At 28.9% G+C, this 25,192-nt stretch overlaps 1 protein-coding gene across 1 annotated transcript in view; it reads left to right on the forward strand.

Moving 5' to 3' along the window:
* The window catches only part of LOC136988477 (transmembrane protein 185A), a 47,822-nt gene that overhangs the window by 9,719 nt on the left and 12,911 nt on the right, over positions 1 to 25,192 (forward strand). Inside the window, 2 exon segments of the mRNA XM_067286341.1 lie at positions 16,439 to 16,646; positions 18,355 to 18,438. Coding sequence (XP_067142442.1) covers positions 16,439 to 16,646; positions 18,355 to 18,438 — 292 coding nt within the window.

Consider the following 25,192-nt stretch of genomic DNA (forward strand, 5'->3'; position numbering starts at 1 on the left):
GGAGTGGGTGGCAGCTCAGATGACACCCTGTTGCGAAAGTAATAAACTTTCACTGACCTTGAAACACGATCTACCCCTCTCCAATTACTAAAAATAACAACTGGGGAGCAGTTGTTTAAACAGTAATAAAACACTTGGCGGTTTATTAAGTAACTTCTCCCCTCTACTCAGATTACCGCAAAAACAATTAACACTTAACAGTGAAAATTGACACAGGGTCCTATTACTCTCCGATTACAAAGGAACCGACGACAATCGGTGAAAGTTGAGATAATCTATTGGCAAGTGAGACCTGATCTGTTTATTTTAAAGCTGTATCGTCTCAAATTACAGGAAAATAAACGTAAATAAAACATTATACAGAAAGAAAAGTATAAAGATAACGGATAAAATCATATTTCTGATGATCAGTGGCGGCAAATTTACAATTTTAAAAGAAAAAAGGCCGATGCTACACACGCAGTTTTAGGCAAGCGATGAGCGATTAGTCTTGTCAACCTGCAGAGCGCTTGACTGCACGCTTAAGTCCCTCCGGCTCGATTTCCTCACCCCTATTACGGCTCAAATCGGATCAGTCCACCTGAAACGCCTTTGCTAAGAGATAGAACGTCCTGGTGTAACAAGTGATCAATTTCCACAGCTGCGCAATCGATCGACTGATAGTCAATCATTTTGGTCGGGACTGTACAACCTGTATAATGCCTGTTTATGCTATGGGATCTTCCCTGAGAGTTGGAAACTAGCCAGCATAGTTCCAGTCCCTTAGGCTGGTTCCTCTTCTGAGACCAGACCCATTTCTCTATTGCCGGTCCTTGGCAAAGTATTGGAACGCCTCATTTATGGTAGGCTTTGCTGGTACGTTGAGCACTACAATCTCCTGAACGATGCACAATATGGCTTCAGACCGCAACGGTCTGCAGAGGATGCCATCAGGATGGTCGTTGATACAGTTGACCAACTACTTGATGATCACAAATATGTCCTGGGGATAAGTGTCGACATTTCTAAGGCCTTCGATACAGCTTGGTGGCCACTTGTCATTCATCAATTAAGAGCTATCGACTGTCCCGCTAATATATTTCACCTACTTCAGGACTATCTCCGCAACAGAAAAGCTGTTCTTCATTGGGGACAACACTCCGTTCAAAAGAGCATTACAAGAGGGTGCCCGCAGGGTTCTGTCTGTGTGCCACTCTTATGGAATATCACTTTCAACTCTTTTCTTGGGGAAAGTTTTGGCCAGGATAAATTATACGCCTATGCGGATGATGTCATACTCCTTATGGGTGGGCGTTCTCGTGCAGACCTGGAATGCAGGGCCAATTTAATGCTTGGAAAGGTCAATAACTGGGGCACGGAGCACAAGCTGCTTTTTAACCCTGCGAAAACTAAGGGTATTGTCTACAACAGATCGGGCAAGCCCAATCTTTATCGCCGCCCCCCACACATCAAAATGAACGATAAAACCATCAAGATTGAAAGAGTGATTAAATACCTCGGTGTGATTATGGACCACAGGCTGTCATGGGATCAGCATATTGAATTCATAACTAAACGAACTGGACTTATTACGCAAGCCTTCATGCAGGTTGCGAGGAATAGCTGGAGACTCTCCAGTGAAGCTATGAGCACCATCCATGACCACATATATGTTCCTATGATTACGTATGCTTGTGGCAGTTGGGGGTGGGCTGCACAGAAAGTGCACCCCAAAAGAAAACTTATCTCTTCACAAAGAAAAGTGTTGCTACTAATTACTAAGGCATATCGCACAGCCCCCACTCATAGCCTACAAATTTTGGCAAGAAAATCCCCCATTGATCTGACCATCTCCATGAATGTCAAGCTGCACCATGCCAGATGGGGCCTCGACATTCAAACCAATGACAGTTGCATCCATTCAAGTGCCATTGAAAGACCATACCGATATTGCAACATACCATGTCCTGGGACCTACACCAAGATAAAGTCCTCCTCCCCACACCTGGCCAAGATTGAACTATACACTGATGGTTCCAAAATGAATGATAGCATTGGCTGCAGCTTCATTGTCTATGAAGACAGCAGGGAGATTCATCACGACTGCTTCCGTTTGGACAGAAACTGTTCTGTTTTCCAAGCGGAGCTTGTAGCTTTACGCACGGCAATCTCTTGGAGCATTGCTAACTATGCTAATACCTCCATCCACATATATACCGACTGCCTATCTGCTTGTAACATCATTGGGAGCAACTCGCTTCATCATCTCGCCTGCGAGATCAGTGACCTCGTTACCAATTCTAACAACCATTACAGCATCTCCTGGACCCGTGCCCACCAGGGGATGGTAGGGAATGAGAGAGCCGACTTCCTTGCCAAATCGGCAACCTCTAGTAACTCAACCCCTATCATTTACAACAAAATAAGTAAACGGTGTCTATGCCACATACTCTGGACAGAATGTCTTCAAATCTGGCAGAATAATTGGTACCAAGAAAATCAGTGTACGACCTACAAGTTCATTCCCAACATACAACAGTTTTTCTCTCTTAAATGGTTCACCCCTAGTTTTCCACTGACTCAGCTAATAACCAACCATGGAAAGTTTGCCTCATATTTCTACAGGTTTACTCTCAGCGACACCAACCTATGCCCGATCTGCCAGACTGAAGATAACAGTGCTCATTACATCTACGATTGTATCACCCTGGAAAAAGAGAGACTAGACTTAAGGCTTTTAGTAGAAGATTCGGGCCACACCTGGCCTTGTGACTGCAATGTGATACTCTCATCTAAAGAAATATATAAGGCCTTCAGTAGGTTGGCCAAGAAATTCGTTGAACTCTCTCTGGTGATTGTAAATAATTAACTACCTAGCATTTTGCTTTTTATTTGTAATTTACCATTAACTGTTCATAATCTTATCGTGTTTATTGTCTCACTGCATCTTGCTACTGTGTTGTCACTCTATTGTCATCCATACAAATTATTATCAGGTCAGTAATTATCAACGTATTGTAGCCTAACTACTATCGTGCCAATAACTTGTTAACTATTCTCTTAATGTAATTGTTTGTATTATTACCTGTTTATATTGTATCACGTTTATATGCACCATTTATCTTGTTAGTCTCTAAGTTTACCCTCCTTTTTATAATCAATGTGTAATTGTGTATTATGTTCTAATGTATATCCACTTTTGTTTATTATATATTCTGTTTGTATTTGCTTCTGCTGTATATCAATCAAATTTATGTATTTTCAACCCTGGTAATGCCTTTGGCGGGGCCAGGAATGTACTCATTTGTACGTAAATAAATATTATTGTATTGTATTGTATTGTATTGTGTATGAATAATAATATGTGTAATCTTATCAGTACATTAATTTCAATTGCACTAGCCAATTTTCATTTGTTTATGATATTCTATAGATTTTTGGCTCAATATAATACATAATATACTTTTCACTATGGTGTTATATATATCCAAGTTTTTTGAGATTTTGGCATTTTACTTGATTCTAATCAGCCTCCTAAACTGGCTTTCCTTGTTTTCTTCTGTTTCCTATTGCTCAATTATCTCTTCCATCTTAGCTTAATTTCACTCCTAGATATTTGTAATGGTCACATATTACTGTGTTTCCCCGAAAATAAGACATCCCCTGAAAATAAGACCTAGCACATCTTTGGGAGCAAAAATTAATATAAGACACTGTCTTATTTTTGGGGAAACAGGATATAAATTATACATTTTATATTATACTATTGTCTACATCCCCTCATACAAATAGTTTGCTTTTCCCATATTCATTGATAATCCATATACACATGTTAGAGATTGTAATTGGTTATTGGATACAAAAATAATGTTTTTTATTACACTAGTTTTTGGCCTTCATTAGTATGAGTGTCATAACTTTAGGACTTTAATGCGTTTTCTGGTTATATATCATCATATACTTTTTTATGCATAATGATATATGATTCTTTGAAAGTTAAATGTTGATGGATATTGAAAAGCTTCTTAATATAGCAGTATGTATATGTCTTCTTGTGAGTGATCAACATATCATTTTCTTATGTCTGCCATGTTGATCTATGGACATCACAATCATCCTAATTTTTTATTGGCTAAATATTATTTTAATTATAGTGTTAATAATACTGATTGATAAGAAATTTTGAAAAGTTAATGGAAATATTCAATAAAATTAATTGATCAGACATAGAAAGCAGAAATTAGAATAATAATTGAGATGAATTCTATGTTCTTGAAAATGCTAATTTAAGTAGTGCTATGTATTGTGCAATAGACATCATGAGAATGCATTAATACTGCAGAATCATAGTATATCATACAAATGTTTAAAAAACTTAATAAAGTTAAATTTTTAAAAATACTGTGCGCTGAAAAATTGAAATTTTTTCACATTATTGTCATTTTAACAAATTCTAAAAGAATAAATAATTTTCAAACACTGATAATACTTTATTAGTGCTTGATTTTGGGCTGAAAAGCCAATGTTCAGAATTCTTTTTTTAAACTGTAATGAATTTCTATGAGTTTTAATACATAAAATATTTTCATTAATAATATAACTCATTACACTTGATTAATATGGTAATTGTGTATTATTCAAATGTGTGTGATTCAATTCTATGTAATTTATTTATACCTTTGTTAAAGAACACATGATGAAAGAATTTTTTTTTCTATATTTAGTAATTGTTAAATTGCTAAAAAGAACAAAATCATTATTTACTGTATATAGTTTTCTATGATGAATTTATAAAAATTATGTTTACTTTTTTTTTTGACATGATAACAGTTATAATAGATTTTCTTAAGTATTTCACTATTGGATTTGTTATAACAACTTTCTCTGCTTTATATATTGATTTGATGATAATAAAATTTGACTTAAGATCTAGCAGTTTGAGTAATTATTTATACTCAGATTAATTCTTATTGTATTTCTGTACATATAAGAGCATGTTTTTATAGATGGGGCAAAATTGGCAATGCATTCCACAAAGTACCTAAAAATTCAGTATTTAAAAAACTTTTATAGTTTTTTTTGTTTATTTTTAATTGAAGCAGGACATATTTCAGAGAGCTTGCTCTTATTTATGCAGAAATATATGTTAAATATTTCATATGATTGATTTATATGTTTAATACACAATTTGTTTTTGTTCAGTATATAATCAAAAATTGCCAGCGTTTTAAAAAATGACTTTATGCTGCAACTAAATTGATAATAAATTAAATTAATGTTAGAGTATAAAAATATGTTCTTTGACAACACCAAACTTAGATTAAGAAAAAAACCAAACTGTCTTTTGCATTAAACTTTACTTACAAACAAGTACTTTCTACTACATTTCAAAATATCAACTTCAGGTTGAGAGTATACTATTCAAATTACAATTTTTTGAAAAGTATGTTAAAAGATTGCAAATGCACCATTTAAATCATAGCATGTAGTTTTTACGTAGTTACATAGTTAATGTTATAGACAGGCAAAATTAATATTTATTTCAAAGTACTTGGATCAATTCATTATATAAAAATAATAATCTAGTTAATAATCAATGTAAATGGATATTTTCTTTTAATAAATTATAGCAAAAGAACGTATTATTAATGTTCTTGAAAAATATGAATATTATTTTTGGAAACTATAATTAACATAAAATAAAGTATGTGTATATATTATATAGTTAAATTCTTTCATTTTTCTATAATCTTTTATTACTCTCTTTCTTGTAGATATAAATTCTATACATACATAAATAAAATAACCACAAAATATTAAGAAACTATTCATTTTTGTTTTTAAAAGGTGAAATTCTTAATGAAATACATTTCTTGTAAGAATTCTGTTCTCAATCAAATATACATATACAGTATATATCTTTAATCTTTAATTTTAATTATAAATTATTTGAGCAACTTTTCTTATTTTAGCAAACATTTTCAGATTATTTGAATCAAAAGTCTATACAATTTAAATTGCCAAACTCCATAGAATATAAATTAATCAATTTAAAATTACAATTTCTCAAAATTAAAAAGTTTTTGAATTTTTTAATTAGAAATATTTTGTTCAAATACAGTTTTGTTTAATTTTAAAAAGGAAAGCATATACAAATTATAGTGAAAGAAAAATAGTGTTAATTTATATTAAAAAAATTTAAAAACTAAGTACAGTAGAGCATCGTTTATCCAAATCGGTTGGGGACTGGGGTTGTTCGGATATCTTATTTTTTGGATAACCAATTATGTACGAAAAAATATGTTAACCTATCCCATGTTGAAATTTTTCTCCAGTGCGTGTCGCTTTGTGTTGAATTTTCGTCGATTTTAAGCCTAATGAAAATTTTTATAATAATAATCATGGCTATTGTATCATTAAAAATTATTTCTTTATTTTGTACAAACAAAATAAATATATTGAAAAATATAAAAACAAAAAAATTATACTTTAGAAGTTAATCTAGTATCAAAAACGTTCAATTCAGCACGACACAAAAGCTTTCGATTAACCGACGTTTTGGTTGATTGGCTTTCGGATAAATGACGCTCTACTGTATATGAAAAGCAAAATGCCAGCAATAGATGTACTTCTCCTGATTGAACTATATATATATATATATATTTATGGTTGCCAACTTTTAGAATAATAAATTCTGAATACTTTTTAAAAAAAAAAAAAAACACTTTCCACCCTGTGGGCAATAAGAGAGCCTTTTTTGAAAACTGAACACATTAAAAATTTAAAGATAGAGTACAATCATATTACAAATGATTGTATGATCTTTTATCATCATATATTGTAAAATATGATGATAAAATATCATTTTTTAATCTAAGAAAAGTATATTAGTATAAAATTGAAATAAAATTCTTCAAATATATTTTTAATACTGCAAAAACATCCTTTTAAATGTAACTGACAGTATTATAATATAATATAACCATTGTACCCGAGGAGAGACAATATTAAAATTACTTGGAATATATTCTGCACACTTGTGCTGTCTCCCATACTTGTTATATAAGAGTGGCGTGGCGCACATTGTCTACAAGACATTCCTATATCATCAATAAATAAATGAAATATATATTATATTTCAACCACAAGTTTTGTATTAATGATGATTTGCTGTTTTGAAATTTCTAATTAGTCATTGTTCTTTGTTGTCTGACTTCCATATGTACCTACAGGTAGGCCTCCTACAACGCGGTACTTTTACAACGCGTTTTCGCTCCAACACGGTTGGAAAAATGCGGAAATTTTCTTACAATGCGGTTTAGGGTATTTAGAAACGAATTATCTTTCACATAACAGAAAAATCGCAACGGATCACATAAGTGCAGTGGAACTTGATGGAACAAGCTCAGATCTTGAAATAAGGCCAGTCAAACATTCTCGAACAACTATAATAAGTGACGATGAGGACTGAATTTGAGCATAACATTATGTTTTTTTTTTATTTTTACTTGAAATCATAATTTTTTTAGTTTTTATATGATGTTGAATTTTATTTAAGCTTTTTATGTACATAAATTTAAAAAATGATGAAAATGTTACACCATAAAAGGCAGTTTTTCTCTTTTTAGAACTGAATCCCAGTTTTGTATTAAGTTGGTGTCTCCTATAATGCGATTTCCCACAACGCGGTATTTTCAAGGAACGTATCTACCACGTTGTAGGAGGCCTACCTGTATTTCCTATAAATCCTATGATTAACTATCATGTGATAATGATAGATATTTGATAAAACATCTTTTATTTCTAGTTTTATTATTAATCTATAATTATTAATAAAAATTATTTATGAATTAAAAATATATTGTATTATTGATTACACATTAATGTTCTGTTGGTTAATTCATTCATATTATTGGGTTGTTCGGAAAGTAATTTTGTTTTTTTATTACTAGAGGAATTAGATGTATTTTTACCAGCCAATTTTATTTTAAACCACATTTTCATTATATACTTCGACAGCTGACATTTTAAGGCTTATTTGTAAAAAATTTTGTTTGATTCTGTACAATTGTTTTTTTTTCGGTGACCCATCAAATATGGAAAATCGAAAGCATCATTTTCGGCATATTTTGCTTTTTATAACTAAAAAATCAAAATGCTGTTCAAACAAGAAAAAAATTGTGGTCCATGTTTAGAGAAGATGTATTGAGAGAAAGACAGTGCCAAAACTGGTATACAAAATTGCATTCTGGCAATTTTAATATTGAAGATACACCACATTTTGGATGGCCATTTGAAGCCAATGAAAACAAAATAAAGGTACTGATTGAAGCAATCTGCCGTATAACAACACGTGAAATCACTAAGAGATTAAATCTGTTAAATTGACCCGTTTATTATTACTTAAAACAAATTGGTTTTGTTTTAAAGCTCGATATATGGGTTCCACATGTTATTAAAGAGAGATGCTCTCTATGGTGGGATTTTAAAGAAATTTTTTTTTTGAGCTTTTACCAGACAATTTAACAATTGATTCGAAAGCGTACTGTCATCGAGTAAACAAATTGAGTAATATCATCAAACAGAAAAGGCCAGAATTGATCAACAAACAAAGTGTAATGTTTTACCATGATAATGCCAAATTTCACACAAGTTTGGTAACTCGTCAGAAACTGTTATAGCTTAGATGGGATGTGTTATCACACCAACCATATTCACCAGATTGGGCACACTCAGATTATTACTTGTTCTGATCTATACAAATTTTTTTTAACTGTAAGACATTTACTTGAAATGACAATGTCAAAAATCACTTGGATCAGTTTTTTGTAAACAACGATCAAAATTTTTATGAATGTGAAATCATGCTACTACCAGAAACAATGACAACAGGTATTTGACCAAAATGGTCAATATATAATTCAATAAAATATTTATTTATTTATAAGAATATTGCGTTTATTTTTCTATGGAAGAAAAGGAAATTACTTTCCGAACAATCCAATATTTCAATAATAATAATATTTTTCACATGTTTGCTCCATTATTGTGTTGTTTTAACTAGATATTATCATTTATTTTTGATATTAATAGTTATATAAATGTTTTTGCTAAGCCAAATGTGAGTTATTTATACTCACATTTATTCTTAAATACAGGTATACCTTGGGTCACGTCATTTCAAGTTAAGTTGTTCTTGATTATGTCGTTTGTCAAAATATATATATAGGAAAAAATGAAAATCAAGTTTAAATCATTTTATTTGACTGTACGTCTCTGCCACAAATATTGAAGTCGTAATATCACTAGAATAGCATTAGAAGCACATAAAAGCATGTTACTGTACAGTAAATAAGAATAAAAGTATATAAAATTGTATTAAAATATGTGCATTTACAGTAAATGTTAATACTGTACATCATAAATCCTAGAGAACAAAATATGAAAACATCTGTGACTCTGTGTTGTCGTCTTATTTAGCAGTCTTTATTGGTAAATTTAACATAAATTAATTATTATGGCTTTGTGTCCTTTTTAAACTTAATTTAAAATTTATTTTGTATACAAGTACTAGTATACAAAATAAATTTTAAATTAACATAAATTAGTTTATTTTCTACTATTGCAAAATAATTTTAATAACTGTATTTGTTATTTAATCTTACAAAATAATTTTATTTTATAATGTCTTAAAGCAAACCACATTAACAAATAAAGAGTCCACAATGTACTGTAAACATGTACATGTACAAGTATGTATGTACTGTAAATTTATATAAATTTTAGTTTTTAATGTAGTACAGAAAAAAGTAATTTGTTTGTAAGCTTAAAATAGATTCTTATTAACCATATATTATTAAAAATGCATTTATAAATAAAATACAGAACTAGGAATGGTTATTTGTGGTTTAGCTTAGTGACAAGTAAATTCGACTTAAGTTGCCTCTCCTTGAACCAATTACCCGATGTAAGGTGAGGTATACCTGTAACAGTATCCTTATTTTCTGTTGTTAGAAATTAATGGAAGTTTTGAAAATGTGATAAAATTAATCATTCATATAAAACTTTTCAGTGTAAAAATATATTAAATATGACAATCAAGAATATTAATATGGAATAATAAGAGAAAGTGGAATAAGATTGTGTGACCGATTTATTTAAAAATTAAAACATTTCTGGTAATAGTAATTTTGGTTACACGATTGGTAATTGTTGCCAATGTAAAATATACGATTTCAACTTTGGCAATAGCCTGACTTTGGAAGAAGACAATTGAAATTTTTTTATGCTTTTCTATGTTGTTTTACAATGGTACAGTACATGCTTCCATTTATTCATAACAATATTGAAATAGAAAACAAGCTAATGTGTGAATTAAACACATTATGAACATGGCTACATTGGGTGTCAAAACAACAATATCAATCTTTGTAACTACTATAGTTGGGGTTAGAATTCAGTTTGTGTAGTGTATTACGATGGCTACTCTGAGATATACAAAAATAAAAACATTTTGTTAATCTAGAATTATTGGTATTGATTATGCTTTTTGTTACTTACTAGATTCTACATAAAGCTTAATAGTGTGTGGCTGGCTTTTGATCTGTGATGTTTGTTGACATAATGCAGAAATTTCTGAATTATTTTCTCTATTAATACCACATGACAATATGATCTGAACTTAAAACTGCTTCTCTTCAATTAATTGCAAATCCCCCAATCCATGACAAATTATCAGATAAATTAATGATTGATATTGTTTTTACAGGCTATAACATATTGTATGTATTGATGGCTAGGAGATTACCTCAACTATAATGTCCATATTGTTTTCTTTGTAACACCCCCTGAAGTCTGTTTGACTAGCAGGTAGCATGCAAACAGCTTTTGTGTATTCAAGCATTAGGTTTAAAATAAGTAACTTGCATTTATGAAGTGATATTGTAAAACAAGAATGCAGGAGCAACATTGTATGTACAGTACAGTACATTTATTCTCTTACACCATGATTGTTTTATCTCATTGTTCATGAAAACAATACATAAATTTTCTTTGGCAAAACAAGGTTTGTTTAATTTCATTTGTGACATTTCAATTTATTTAAGAATTTTAAAGCAAAATTTGATCTAAAATTTGACAAAAGCCAGAAAGGCAAAATTTTTATGTAGACATCAATCTTAATTTTTAATCAGTTTTATACATAAAAGTGTAATTGATGCTATAATGTGAAATTCAATTGAGATAAAATTACTATTACCAAATCTTCAACCAAGACTTTTTCTGCCCTGCATGTAATGAACATTATGTGGATCCACCCACTGAAGGCAGAATTTAATGTTCAAATTGTGTTTTATGATAATTGATTCCTGGTTACCAATTTTCACCAAGGAGAATCGCTGTTAACTAATACTATAGATCCGCTTAACACAGGGTCACGAGGAATTGTCTATATGAATTACCTGTAGATTCATAGAAGGAATTTAACCAGATGGATGTATGAACAGTTAGCAGTATATACCTGTAACCTTTAACTATTATGTTAAATATGTTTTTGCAATTGATGTAGGTATCTGTATTTATATAATTGTGGCTGAAGAGGGTCTAGTGAAGACTGAAATCCATCCCACAAATAAAATTAGTTTCAAATATACTTCTTAATATATACTGAATGAATTATAATTCTTCACTCCACGAAAAAACCTTTATAATCCAGTGATAGGTGTTTCTACAACAGCTAACATTTTCAACCCCTTCAGGGTCTTCCTCAGGCACAGTTCATAAGAAATTTCAAATACCAATGGAACGGAACAAAAACCGAAGCAAATTCTATTCAATATTTGAAATCATGGAATTGGACAATAAGATGGAACATTATGCTCGTGTTGGGATGTTGTTTATGCATGCGTACTGTTACGTTTGCTGAACTTTGAATATAAATTGAAATAAATCAATGTGAAGTTATTTGTGGGTGTGCATTTCCCTCATAACAATATTTCCAGGTGTGTGAGATGTTAATTGCATCCTTGTAGTTGATGCATGTGTTCTGCAATCCTGCCTTACATATCTCCAGATTGGAGACTCTGAAGATATATAAGGCCATTTCGATCAATGCATTTTTGTAGGCGATGTAGCAGTTTTTGTATGCCCATGTCATACCTGCTCGCCACCATGTCGCAGGTCCCATCTTGCGCACACCTTCTGATATTGCAACTTTTCCATTAAAATCCTATGAGTTGTGCTTGGAGAAAGCCCAATAACCAAAATGCAGAGATTATCCAGAGTGATTTGCTGATCTTTGTGCATGGTTTGCTCAACTTTCGCGACTGTCTTGTCGGAAATTGATGGTCTCCCGCCTCTTTCTTTGTTGTGAATTTCAGTACGATCAGCTGCAAACTCCCTATACCACTTGAAGATGTTTTTGACATCTATGCACGACTTGCCACACACTTCTGTCAATTGGCAATGAATTTCAATAGGTTTAACACGACATGGCAGTGAGCTGGTTTGACATGGGCATACAAAAATTGCCACAGCGTATACAAAAATGTATTGACCGAAATGGCGATTATGTAGAAAAATAGATAAATGTTCAAGCTTTAAAATGATATGAACTTTATTTTTGTATAAATGTTTCTTTGTATTTAAAAAATTAGGAGACCTTACTTTTGGGAATACCCTCATAGCAACAAGCCAGAATCTTTTAAAGGGTCCATAGTAAAATGTGAATTGAATATCAATACTCTTTACTTGCCTCTCAGTTCTCCAGTCAATATGCACACCCTCTTGTGACTTAAAGACAAAAAAGTACCCATTAACTTATTCACATGTCAAACTTCATATAAATTCATTAAATAAAATTTAAAAAAAAAAACATTATCATATTTGTTAAATAAGCAATTATTTGCATTATATAAATATGAAATTATTGTATAAAATGATGTAAAATTTTGAAGTTTAATAAATTTATTTATTGATCTTAAAGTATTTGTCATAATTTGGATGAAAATAGTGTAGTAAATGACGAGGATAAATTGTTTCCTATTGTTCAAAATTGCTCATATGCTGTACAGACTTGGGCTTTAAATTAATTAACCTGTATTCCTTACACAGGGTGTCTCAAAAGGTAGGTGAAAAACTCTTATGAAGATATGTACTTATTTAGAAAACATTAATTGTTTTATATTGAATTTTGTGTAGTTGTTAAATTTTCCATTCATACTCATATTAGCAATGATGAACAAGGATGAACAAGTTTTTGTTGTAACATTCAAGATATAAGGCCCGAAATGCAAGAAAATTTAGAGGTAATTTTGAAAAAGTTGCATAAGGAAGGTCCAACCATATAAGACTATTCATGAGTTGTTATGCTAGAAAATGTGCTCCAAGAAGCAACATTGCTTTGACCTCTGTAGAGAGCACCACTGTATAAGATGAAAATTTTATTTCAAAAAGAAAGTCTATAAGAATTTTAGTATACAATTATATGCATTTTGGAAACATGTAGGTTTAAAAATTCTAATAAATTTTTGAAAAATATATGATAATTAGTTTATTTAAAATTTTAAATTTAATGTGAAATATCTTTTGCCTACTGTTCACCCTTTTTGGATTATGAGCATGAGGATATGTATGTATGTATGTATATTATTATGTATAACCACTTATTTTTCAGTTTTTGAATTAATAAATTTAATAAATTTTAATTTAACAAACAATTCTGCATCCATATTTAACTAAAATTCTAACTATATTTAACTAAAATTCTAACTGTATTTAACTAAAATTCTAACTATATTTAACTAAAATGTTTTATTTAGTAGCCTTTTACTTTCCTGGCTGTTACGTATACATAACAAAGGAAAGTATTGGAATTGTGTCAAATTTGACCCTTGAATTTTTTGCACATTTTGAGAGACCTCCTGGATCCAAAGAAGTTCAAAAAACTTCAAAACTATTCCATGTGTGTGTGTTGCCATTTATTTTATTTAATATCTCAGAATGGGGTAAAGATTAAGAAACAAAATTTGGCATGGTGGCTTGTTTATGAGGAGCATTGTTGCTATTAAATTTTGGTGGTTAAAGGTTGAGGGGGTAATGAGATAGAGGTATTCATGTGTCATATCTCAAGAGGAATAGGACTTAATGAAGCTTTTATTCATTATTAACATTTATATATTTTTTTTTTTTATAACACTCATCTTTACCCTCAAAATTGAGGTTTTTGCATTGTGTAGTAATTAAAAGTATAAAAAGTTTTTTATAATAAAATCTCATAACAGATAGTGCCACACGTGTATTATTAAGCAAAATAAACAAAATTGTACATTCTTTTTTTTCAAATAAAAACTCATAACAGCTGGAAAAGTTATGAAACTCATTGCTAGATTTACTTTTTTATGTTTGGAAACAGGAAATTGTGCATTATTTTTTTAAAATTTCTGTAAAGTTACAATGTAATCTTGTTTTTGATGTAAAGAATTTTTTTACTTTTATTATTTATTGTTGGATTTAGTCCAGTGTTTTAAAAAGTTAAAATCAATACTTCTGCAAGATAGAATGATTACTTATTCTTCATGGATGTTAGTGTGTGTGTATGTGGCACAATTTTGTTCATCTACTTTGAAGCTTAATAACTCCTGTGCCTTTTGTTGAAATTTTCTGAAATTTTGCAGGAAGGTTTGTGTATTAGGGGCAGCGATGCTTTTAAATTTTTGTGGTTAATGGTTGACGGGGTAGGGAGGGAGTTAGAGGGGGTCGTGTGTCATATCTCGAGTAGGATCGGACTTAATGAAGATTTACCTTGTTATTAGCATTTACAATTTTTTATAAAACTCATCCCTAACCTGAAAATTGAGGTTTTTGCCATTTTATAATAATTAAAAATATAAAAAGTTTTTAATAATAAAATATCATAACAGATAGTGCCAGACATGCAGCTTTAAATGTTGCAAGGAAAGTTAAGCAACTCGTTGCTGGATTCTTTTTAAAAGCATGACAAGTTTATAAATTTAAGAAATAAATATTTTAACATAAGTATTATATATATACTAAATACAATATTTAAATATATATCTTATTTCAATTTAATTTTAGGAACCCATTGATTGCATGCTGCATCTCAAAATTGATTTTAAGATGCATTGTAACTTTGCATGAAATTAAAAATTTTTAAATAATCAATTTTATTAAATAAAAAGTTAGAAAATCAATACAAATTCCACGAAATAAATAATATTAGGTAGTTCTAGTCACTACTATATTTCCATGCTCTCCTATATATACTGTATAATAACTATAATTTTAATGTTGCATCCTAATGTCTCAAAGGTATTTTAAATATTAAAAATGATTCAATATAAGCTTTTAGTCTGTTATTTTCTTAAATACCTTAGTAATAAATAAATGTGATCTTGCTTGCCTTATCATTATAATTCTCAGACTTATCACACACCTTTCCAATTTCTTTAATTAATGCTGATGATTATAACAATAAGGCCAACAGGCTCACATATTTATTTACTGCTAGGGTATTTATTTAAAAACAAGTTAAAATTAATTCTTGTTATCAGCCAAGCTCATTTGAATTGTGGTCAGAGATGAGCAATGTAGCCAAAAATATTATGATTGATGTGTAGTGCACCATGCTGTCTATTCATGATGACTGATTGTTATTTTGTACTGCAAAACAGCATTTATGCTAAACTGTTCAAACCTGTACTTTGGACAAGCAAAAATAGGTAAAAAAGTGCATCTTAGATTCATGGAAATATTATGTATTAAACAGAACACAAATGGTCTGCTGGAATTTTAATAACATTTTCATTTTTATGAATATGAGTCATTTAAAATTTTATGGAATAGAATTTTTGTAATTATATAAATAATTAATGAATTATATAACGATTTGTCTATAGCTCTTTTCGACTTCTATTTCTTTATAATCCTACTAATCTAAACAATTCCAACATTAATTAATTTGGATTAGTAAGAGTGCATTGTATTTCCAAAGTTTGTTTAATCTCTCATTTTATCAGAAATCACAAAAATTAATTTTCTGTTTATCTCTGACATGTGTGAAGATTAAATAAGAACAGCTTATTTTGTTTTGTCACCCGAATTCATTCTTCCTATCACATATTTACCATTCCTGCAGTAAGCATTAACATGTCTATTAGTCTGAAGTGACAAATTAAAATATATAAAAATAATTTAATATAAACTTCTCGGGATAATTTTTATAAAACTTTCATGGAATTAAATTTGCCATTAAAAATAAAAAGTAGATAACATTTTCTCAAATCAATGCCTATGCTTCACAAATGTGAAATAAGCAACTAGTTGATAACATATTTTAATAAAAGTTGACATTTTTTAAGGCATTTTCACTTTTATACATATCTTTTAATGATATGATAATTATTTAATGAATAATTATAAATATATATATTTTTTTATTTAGAATTGAAGGAGAAGGTTATGTACATTATAAAGCAATGTTAATCAGTTTAGCGCTACAGTTATTGTTGCTGATGTTCGAATTGCTAGTTTGTGATAAATTAGAAAACAGTCGTCATCTGTGGATTCTTGTATTTATACCATTGATATTTATCTCCGTTGTTTCCGTGGCTGTTTGCATTTGGGCAGTAAAACATGACAGGTCATTTGAGGTTAGTTATATTTTTTAATATTGATTTTAAATATTTTTTTTTTATTTTATATGTATTTTTATTATTTATAAACTTTTTATGTCAGTTATATTAAAATATTAATATAATAGTATCACTAACTCAAACTCAGCCTTCTTACTAAATATACTAGATACATCCAATACACCTTATTGCTGAGAACATATATTTATTACGTCTAACTAACGTTTTCGGCCCACTTTATGGGCCATCCTCAGGTTACAATTGTTCGACTCTAATACAAAATCGAACACGTTCAAAACTAAACTAAATTAGAACATACATTTTAAATTTAAACAAATAGAACAAGTATAACACCAAATAATAAATAAGAAAATCCAAATAAAACACAAATGTAAATGCAAATAAAATACGAAGACTGGCCGTAAACATTAAGGAAAAATTCCTTATCCTTTAACGCATATATCTACTGAGCCTCTGTAGAAGCATTATTATGTGTGTTACTTTTTACCATGTACTTCCATCCCGTCGCATCTTTATAATTTAAACATCTGCCAGACAAACCCGCTCTGTAAATTTCGCATTTCTCCGTTATGGATGACAACGTTGTTAGATGTAATAAATATATGTTCTCAGCAATAAGGTGTATTGGATGTATCTAGTATATAATAGTATCTTCATGTTTCATTTAAGTTAAACTAAAAAGAAAAAATAATTATTTGTACTGGAATCTTTATTTTCTAGCATAGTTTTCATTTATGCTTATTGATTCTCAGAAAATGTATAAGACATATTTGTAACAATATTGAAAATTTGACTAGTTAAATAGTTTATAAAATAATTATTGTATCTCTAAATTAATTTAATAATTTTAATATGAAAATTATCAGAGTTTCAGTGAAAATTTTGCTTTATTATGCTGAGTTGCTTTTTTTCTCCATGTATTGATTATAATGATTATGAAAGTTGCTTCAAATTTGTTACATCAATATGACATAAATGCAATGATTCTAAAAAGGATAGGTTTTTTTAAAAAAATATAACATGAATTATGCTGTATGTACACACAAGTAATTAATTGAGAAGAGAACTATTTCATGATTAGTTAAATGAACAATTTTGTATCTATCTGACACTGATGTGTCAGTTCTTAATTTTAATTAATAATTATAATAGCTAGAAAGTATTGCTGTTTCAACAATCATTCCTGAAATTTTGCTTATACATTCTATCTAATTACTTAATATTTAACAGATAGAATGATAAAGTTTCTTTATATATATAACTAGTTACTTTCACATTGACATGCTAATTTTGATATTACAGTAGACCCCCCTATAACACGGTAGATACGTTCTGTGTTATAGGGGGGTCTACTGTATTAAAATTTTTTTCAGTATACATCTTGAAGTAAAATAAAACAAAAACAAATTATATCACATTGTTATAATAATCCACAGTAGAATAGTCATTATCATATTACATAATTATATTTATTAAGACAAAAAACAATGATAAATTCATATTGTAGATATAATGTTAAGCAAATTAGAGTATGATATTAGTAAGTTAAGTTAAAAATTAATATATAAATATGATAAATAAAGTGTATTAGTAATTTATTTAATGTAGAATAATAAAATTACATATAATATCAAATGTAGTAAATATTAAAATTAGTCAAATAATGTATGTTTTAAAACTCATATTAATATATTTTTATTTATAGATGGAATTATTTTGCTCAGTCAACATTCTGCAATTTATATTTTTAGCATTGAGGTTAGATGACTTTATTATATGGAATTGGGTTGTAAGTATAAATTACTCATCATCTATTTTATATTCAATTAAGTTGATCTTGTTAAAGCAACTAATCTGTAATTTATGTATAGGAAATACGAATTTTTATGTCATTAATATGCATTTATACAAATATATATATATATATATATTTGTATGTATATAATATTAAAATACTGGGAAATATGTATTAAAATAAATGTAAATTTTAGTTTATTATCTATATAAGTTTTAGTTTTACCACTTCAATTTAAATATGTATAATAATCTTGAGAACCACAATGATTATTTCACAATATCTGTATAGGTCATTCCATGTCAAGGGATGAAGTTGTTTCGCTTGACCATCTTAGATTTTCCTCAAATTTGGTATGTAGATTCCTAAAGTAACCAATAAAATACCACAAAATCTTATATTACAATATACAAATACTTCAGTTGTAGGAGCCCCTTAATTGGATGTGGTCAAAATATCACAAAAACTATTTGAATCTTTTTCCATTTTCCATTATTTGCTGAATTGGCATGCTGCCATTCAGCAAATAAGGTTGATATTTTCTTGAAAATTGCTATATCAGTTTACTATGCATGTATGATATAAACTGCACAGATTTGAAGGGTTAAAGTTTGATTATTCTTCTTACCAGCTGCAATCAAAGTTGGTAAAACACTTGTTGCAACAAAATTTCGGTAGATTTTCTGAACAAATCATCTCAGGAATGTCTTTTTTGTGAGAGTTTTGACTAGATGATTGTTAATAAAGCATGGAAATTTTATGTTTTGTAGTCCTCTAGTTTTTGAGATATTTCATTTGGAGGACTCTTCATATCTGGAGAGTCCTCCAAATGAATCATTTTATCTGTTAAAAATAGAGGACACACTGTATTTGAAGAGTCCTTTATTTTTAACAGATAAAATTAATAATAATTATACATAACAAGCTTGGAAAAGTGGAAAAATTAAACGATAAAGTTGAAGGTGTTTATGTAGGTAGTCTTACTATTATTGGGCCTATTTAAAGGCCTATACAAATTTTTAGCTTACCCCTTCATTTATTATTCTAGCTTCCCAATGGTTTATTCCTGGCTACAGGACTGGATAATGGCCTTCAGAAATCAGCAAAATATACTACCAAAGTTTTGGAATCATGTTGATCTTGAAATATCTTCCAAACTAGAGACTACAAAACATAAAATTTCCAGGCTTTATTAACAGACATCTAGTGAACAATCTCACAAAAGAAGACTTTCCTGAGATGTTTTGTTCAGAAAACTAGCTGCTAAAAATGGAAAAAAGTTTCAAATTGCTTTTTCAACATTTTGAATACTTTCATTAAGGAGCTCTTACAGCCAAAATATTACATACTGAGACATAAAATTTCTTTTAGTTAGTTCAGGAAGCTACACACCAAATTTGAGAAAAATCTGAGGTCAGGGAGTGACTTGATCACTTGACATGGAGTGACCTTATAATAAAGTTTTATTGTATTTGTTTATATTTTTAATGCCATTTTATCAATACCATAATGTAGTAAAGCATGAATACTTCAATGTTTCTTTGTTTTATGGCATTTTGTAATAATGATTATGGTTTTTGGTTCATTGGTTAAAAAAATTTTTTTTCCTTTTTTAAATTGTTTTCCAGAGATAGTGTTAGCATATTGGTACATCTGACAAGAACAATGTAAATTATATGCTTGCATATATCATGCTATTATCAGATTATTATTATAAATGATATTAATATATACACACAAATACATTAATATATCAGTCATTTATTTTTTCTGTATTATCCAGTAATGTTTTTAATGTAAACATTAAATAGTTAAATAAGATCTTTTAGCCCAACATTTTTAGTACATCTGTTAATAAGAATAACATAAAAAAACATACATACATACAAGAAAGACATCGGGCATGCACAAGGTGTTTAGCCAGCGGAAAAGAGGGTAAGGGAAAGGGAGAGAGAAGAGATAGACAGTAGAGAAAGGTAGGATCCCTCTGAACGGCGTACGTGTGGCTACTGTACCCTCTACACTTGATGTTGGCATGAAGTTTTCAGACTGCAAGGCTGTAGTCCCCCAAAGGGTCTAAAAGAAAACGTGAGTGTAGCAAACACCAAAAATTGAGTGCCGCCACGAATAGAAGTTAGTGCCAAGTGGTGTTAATAGGAAGACTTATATCTACACTCAAACCTGTTTTTGTGCGGTCTTTTTTTGTGCGATTTTTTTATACGTGCAATGTGTTTTGTGCAATTATTTTTGTGCAGTATACCAATTTTATTGAAATTCATATACCGCACACAAAAAATAACACAAAACAAATCGCACAAATAAAAAATCGCACAAATAAAAAATCGCACAAAAATAGACTGCACAAAAACAAGTTTGAGTGTATTTAATACTAATAAACTGAACACAAGCACAAATCTTAATACTATTAACAGCTAGGCAGACATAAAAAAACAGTAGAACAAAAAACTATTTAAGTTTCCCTGCAGAAAAGAACAATGCAAAAAAGAAACAAATCTTATATAATCATACTTAATTCTGAGGGGGAAAATATGACTTTGAAATTTTTAATGTTTGCTCTTAATAGTCATGGACTATTTCGTTATTACAAATAACAATAGGTATTTTCTTTGTCATGGAATGTAACTGTTTTTTTTTTTTAATCATTTATTTATCACTTTTACATTATTTAATTCTGTTGATGTATAATGTACTTTCTGTTCAAGTAGTTTTTCATAATTCATTTTAAAAATTATAAGTTGATTATAATAAAATTTGTAGAATTGGTTATAGATATTTGAAGTTATTTTTATTTCATTTTTCTGTCATTGAATGGTACATATGAAAAGAGATTTTCATATAACATTTTTATATAATCAAAAAGTCAGAAATTGTAGATCAGTTTATTTCATTCCTTAAGTTGATATAAAAACCATTGACTATTTCAACTATTTTCTATTATCTCCAAATTTATCACATAATTCCATATATTTTATAGCTTCATTGCTAAAAATCTATAAAATAATCAACTGTAATTTTTCCCTATTACCAAAATTTCATTACAAATATTACAGATATTTTTTTTTTTTAAATCTCTTTGAGGAAAAGTGTAAATGCATCAATAATATGATGCTTATTTACTTAACAGTATATTGATGTCATTTTCGTAATTGTTTCCAATAAAATAAATTTCATCCTATGTATGTGTGTTGAATAAGATGTTCTTTATATTTACTGTATATTTCCACAGATAAGACAAGGTATAAATTTTCGTCAAAGTTTTATAGTTTTAGCATATATCTGTCCTATAAGACGACCCTCGAACTATCAATGGCTTATGAATTTAGTTTAGATCAGCAATCATCATCTGGATAATAATACTGTATGGTGTATACAGAATTATGTCCTATTTGTAATTTTTTGAATGAACAAATTTTATTTTTTGCCTTGCTATTGTTGCAAACGTTTGCACTGATTCGGGCATTCGGGTAATGACCTTGACTATTCACAAAAATGTCGTACGGGTTATTCTATTTTGTGGACATGGCCTACTCTCTACTAGTAAATAATTACGGTTTGTCCATTTTTTATAATGGTTTTAATTTATATAAATTTCAATCTAATTTTTTTGTATCTGTCCTATAAGACAACCCCAGATTTTGGGGACCTTTTTTTACGATTCAACTATCGTCTTATCTGCGGAAATATACAGTATATACAGTACGTATACTTCAACTCATTATTTAAAACTAAAGAATTGAAGAAAAATTAGAAAAAGCAATCTGAATTTAATTGTAAATAAATGTAATTTATTTAACATTTTTGTATTTTATATTTGTTTGAAATTATTGCTTTTAATTTTGATACAAAAATTTAAAAAATAAAATTAAATACTTTGATTTTATTTTATTTAAAACTTTAATAAGATTATTTATGATTAATTTTACATATAAAAAAACCAAATTTTAAAATCTTGAAAATTAATTAATTTTGTTTTTAAGAAATTTAGAAATAATCCATTTCTTCAATGTATTCAAATGAAAAAAAATCTTTGATAAATAATAATTTTATTTATTTAAATGTTTTTAATCTTTACCTTTTACAGAGATTTATTTAATTGCAAGTTTTATTTATTTACAAATTCTAACAAATTTCTACAACAGTTTGTTTCGCAAATTTAAAGCAGATGTTCAGAACAAATTTTAGTTATTAAATTATACTATTGTTGTTGTGCTAATTTTAATTCTTAATATTTTATTTATTTTAATATTAATACAGGCAGCGTCATCAATACCCCTGATACTCAGTGAACCTAATTACCTTATATAACTTATTTAGTTAATAATTTATTTAATCATTAACTTGTTTTGTTTATTTCAGTATGTTAATAAAGTACAACAAAAAGTAAAATGAAAAACAATTTAAAAATTTTTAATAAATGAAATGTCAAACTTAATTTCGACATTGGGTTTTAAAATAGGTTTTTTTAGGTACTCTTATCTATTGTAATTGAGATCGATTACAATAGATTAAAAAAATATTTGTTAACATTCTCACTTACTACAGATTTTTATTTAAGTAAAAAGAAGAATTTGAAAATGTTCAGGATCTAGTCACCTTCTTTTCTTGTCACAAATTAAACCAAAAGTGCTAAAGACTTGCTATCCGTATGTATTGGTGGATACAAAGGGAACCATTGACCAAAAAAATTCTAATTTATTTGTTTGACCTTCAAAATGTTGTTTTTAAAAGCATTTTTGATGGTAAATATTTATTGTATTATCTACAGTACAATTGTTATACACACATTAATAAAAGGTGCTCATCAATTATTTGAATATTTTTAATTTTTAAGTTAGCCCTTCTTTGGGTACTTTTGGATCTGCTGTTGTTACTGTACAGTATGTATGGTGCAATATTGGAGGTATTCACAGTATTCAAGTATTTACAGATTGAAAATGCCCATCTCTAATATTGAGATTGTAAGCTGGGAATGGTCAGATCTTCACTGAAAACATTTCCTTTAATTAATAGAAGTTGGCTTTCTGAAATTAGCAGTCATTTATTTATTTATATTAATCTTGCGTAAATATCACTAAATTGTAATCTTGAATGTAAAGCATCATGAGAATCAGAAACAGACAAATTGTGTAGTCTTGTTGAAGAGGAAATAAACCTTTGATAAGGCTTTTACAACTTTCATAATTAAGGAAGGGGCAAAAATTTTCCAAATTGAGAAGCCATAATCTACAAGTAATTGAAAGTTTGTAAAAAAAAAATAAGTGGATATAGTGCAGGTAATAAAATGCACATTATGCATATAAACCTTATAGAGGTTTATAAAATAAACCGAAAACATTTATTCCACAAATTTCACTTGCTGGAAAATTGTGTGTGGTGTACATTTTATTACCTGCGCTATAACCACTTTTTTTTTACAAACTTTCAATTTGTTGTAGCTGGAAAATTTAATATTAATTAGTTAACTTGTTTTATTTATTTTGGTATGTTAGAACTGTTTATAGTTCTAACCCAAAATACAGTGAAAAAATTTGGAGTTGAGGTGCCAAATGCACAGGATAACTTAAATATATAAAATATTCTGTGCTGAAGTGTATCTTATATGCCAAAAAATATGGTAGCTTTTATTCAGGATAAACAAACATTCTAAATAAACTTTTAATGGCAATAGGTTTAATGTCTTTATAAAATATTGCAGGAATATCATCCAGACTATTATTGTCAATAGATAATTCTGTTATTGCCTGTAAGACTTCATTAAAAGTAGTATCAAATTTAAAATTCATTGATTTCAAAAAAAAAGAAAAAAAGTATATGTACACATAAATATCCCAAAGCCCAATCTGTTTGGAGCAGGATAAATTATGGTAATTGTTTGGTTAATACTAAGCCAAACGATTGCCATAATTTATCCTGCTCCAAACCAATTCTTTTCTTCTAGACCTGTGGTTCTAATCCGTGGCCCACAGAACACGGGTACTCTGTAAAGCCACTTCAAGTGTTCCATAAAAAAATCAAATATAAAATTTAAAGTTGTTGCAAAAGAACAATCAATACAATATAAAATAATTTTTTTGCATGGGAATGTAATCAGCAAATGCCAATGACATCATATACCAGACCAGGTGCACTCTTGATTTCAAAAAGTTTTGCCACCCCTGCTTTAAAGCTGATGTATTATAAGTGTTCTGCGGGAAAAAAATGTCAAATTTTAGTGTTCCCGACTTCAAAAAGATTGAGAACCACAGTTCTAGATTTAATAAATATTAAATTATTATAATTATTCATTTCAATAAGAGATGGCAACTAACATCTACCTCTAATACTAAATTACTTAATTTCTAATTATTAATAGTAGCAAAAAATAGCCCAATTAATTACAATGATCATTTGATTTAGTATAAAAAAATTTATTTTTTTAACTGCAGATAAATCTCATAAACTGTGAATTATCCTGAATATTGATATTATTTAGTTGATTCTTTTTAAGTAAATTTAGTTTAAAATGTTAAAAAAATACATGAACGATAACCAAATTATCGAATCATCATCTAAAAACACTTAATATAAAGATATTTACTTTTACATTAATTTCTCTTCTGTGTATGATAAATAAAAAGCACGGATTGCCAGATATTTTTATTTTTGCTATTTTTACAAATGATATACTTTAGCTTTTTACTAAAAGGAGTACACTATGACTTGTGTGTTGTGTTTATTTTGGTTTTAA

This window comes from Centruroides vittatus, unplaced genomic scaffold (genome assembly GCF_030686945.1).
Source record: "Centruroides vittatus isolate TY-2023 unplaced genomic scaffold, ASM3068694v2 scaffold_3315, whole genome shotgun sequence".
Lineage (NCBI taxonomy): Eukaryota > Metazoa > Arthropoda > Arachnida > Scorpiones > Buthidae > Centruroides > Centruroides vittatus.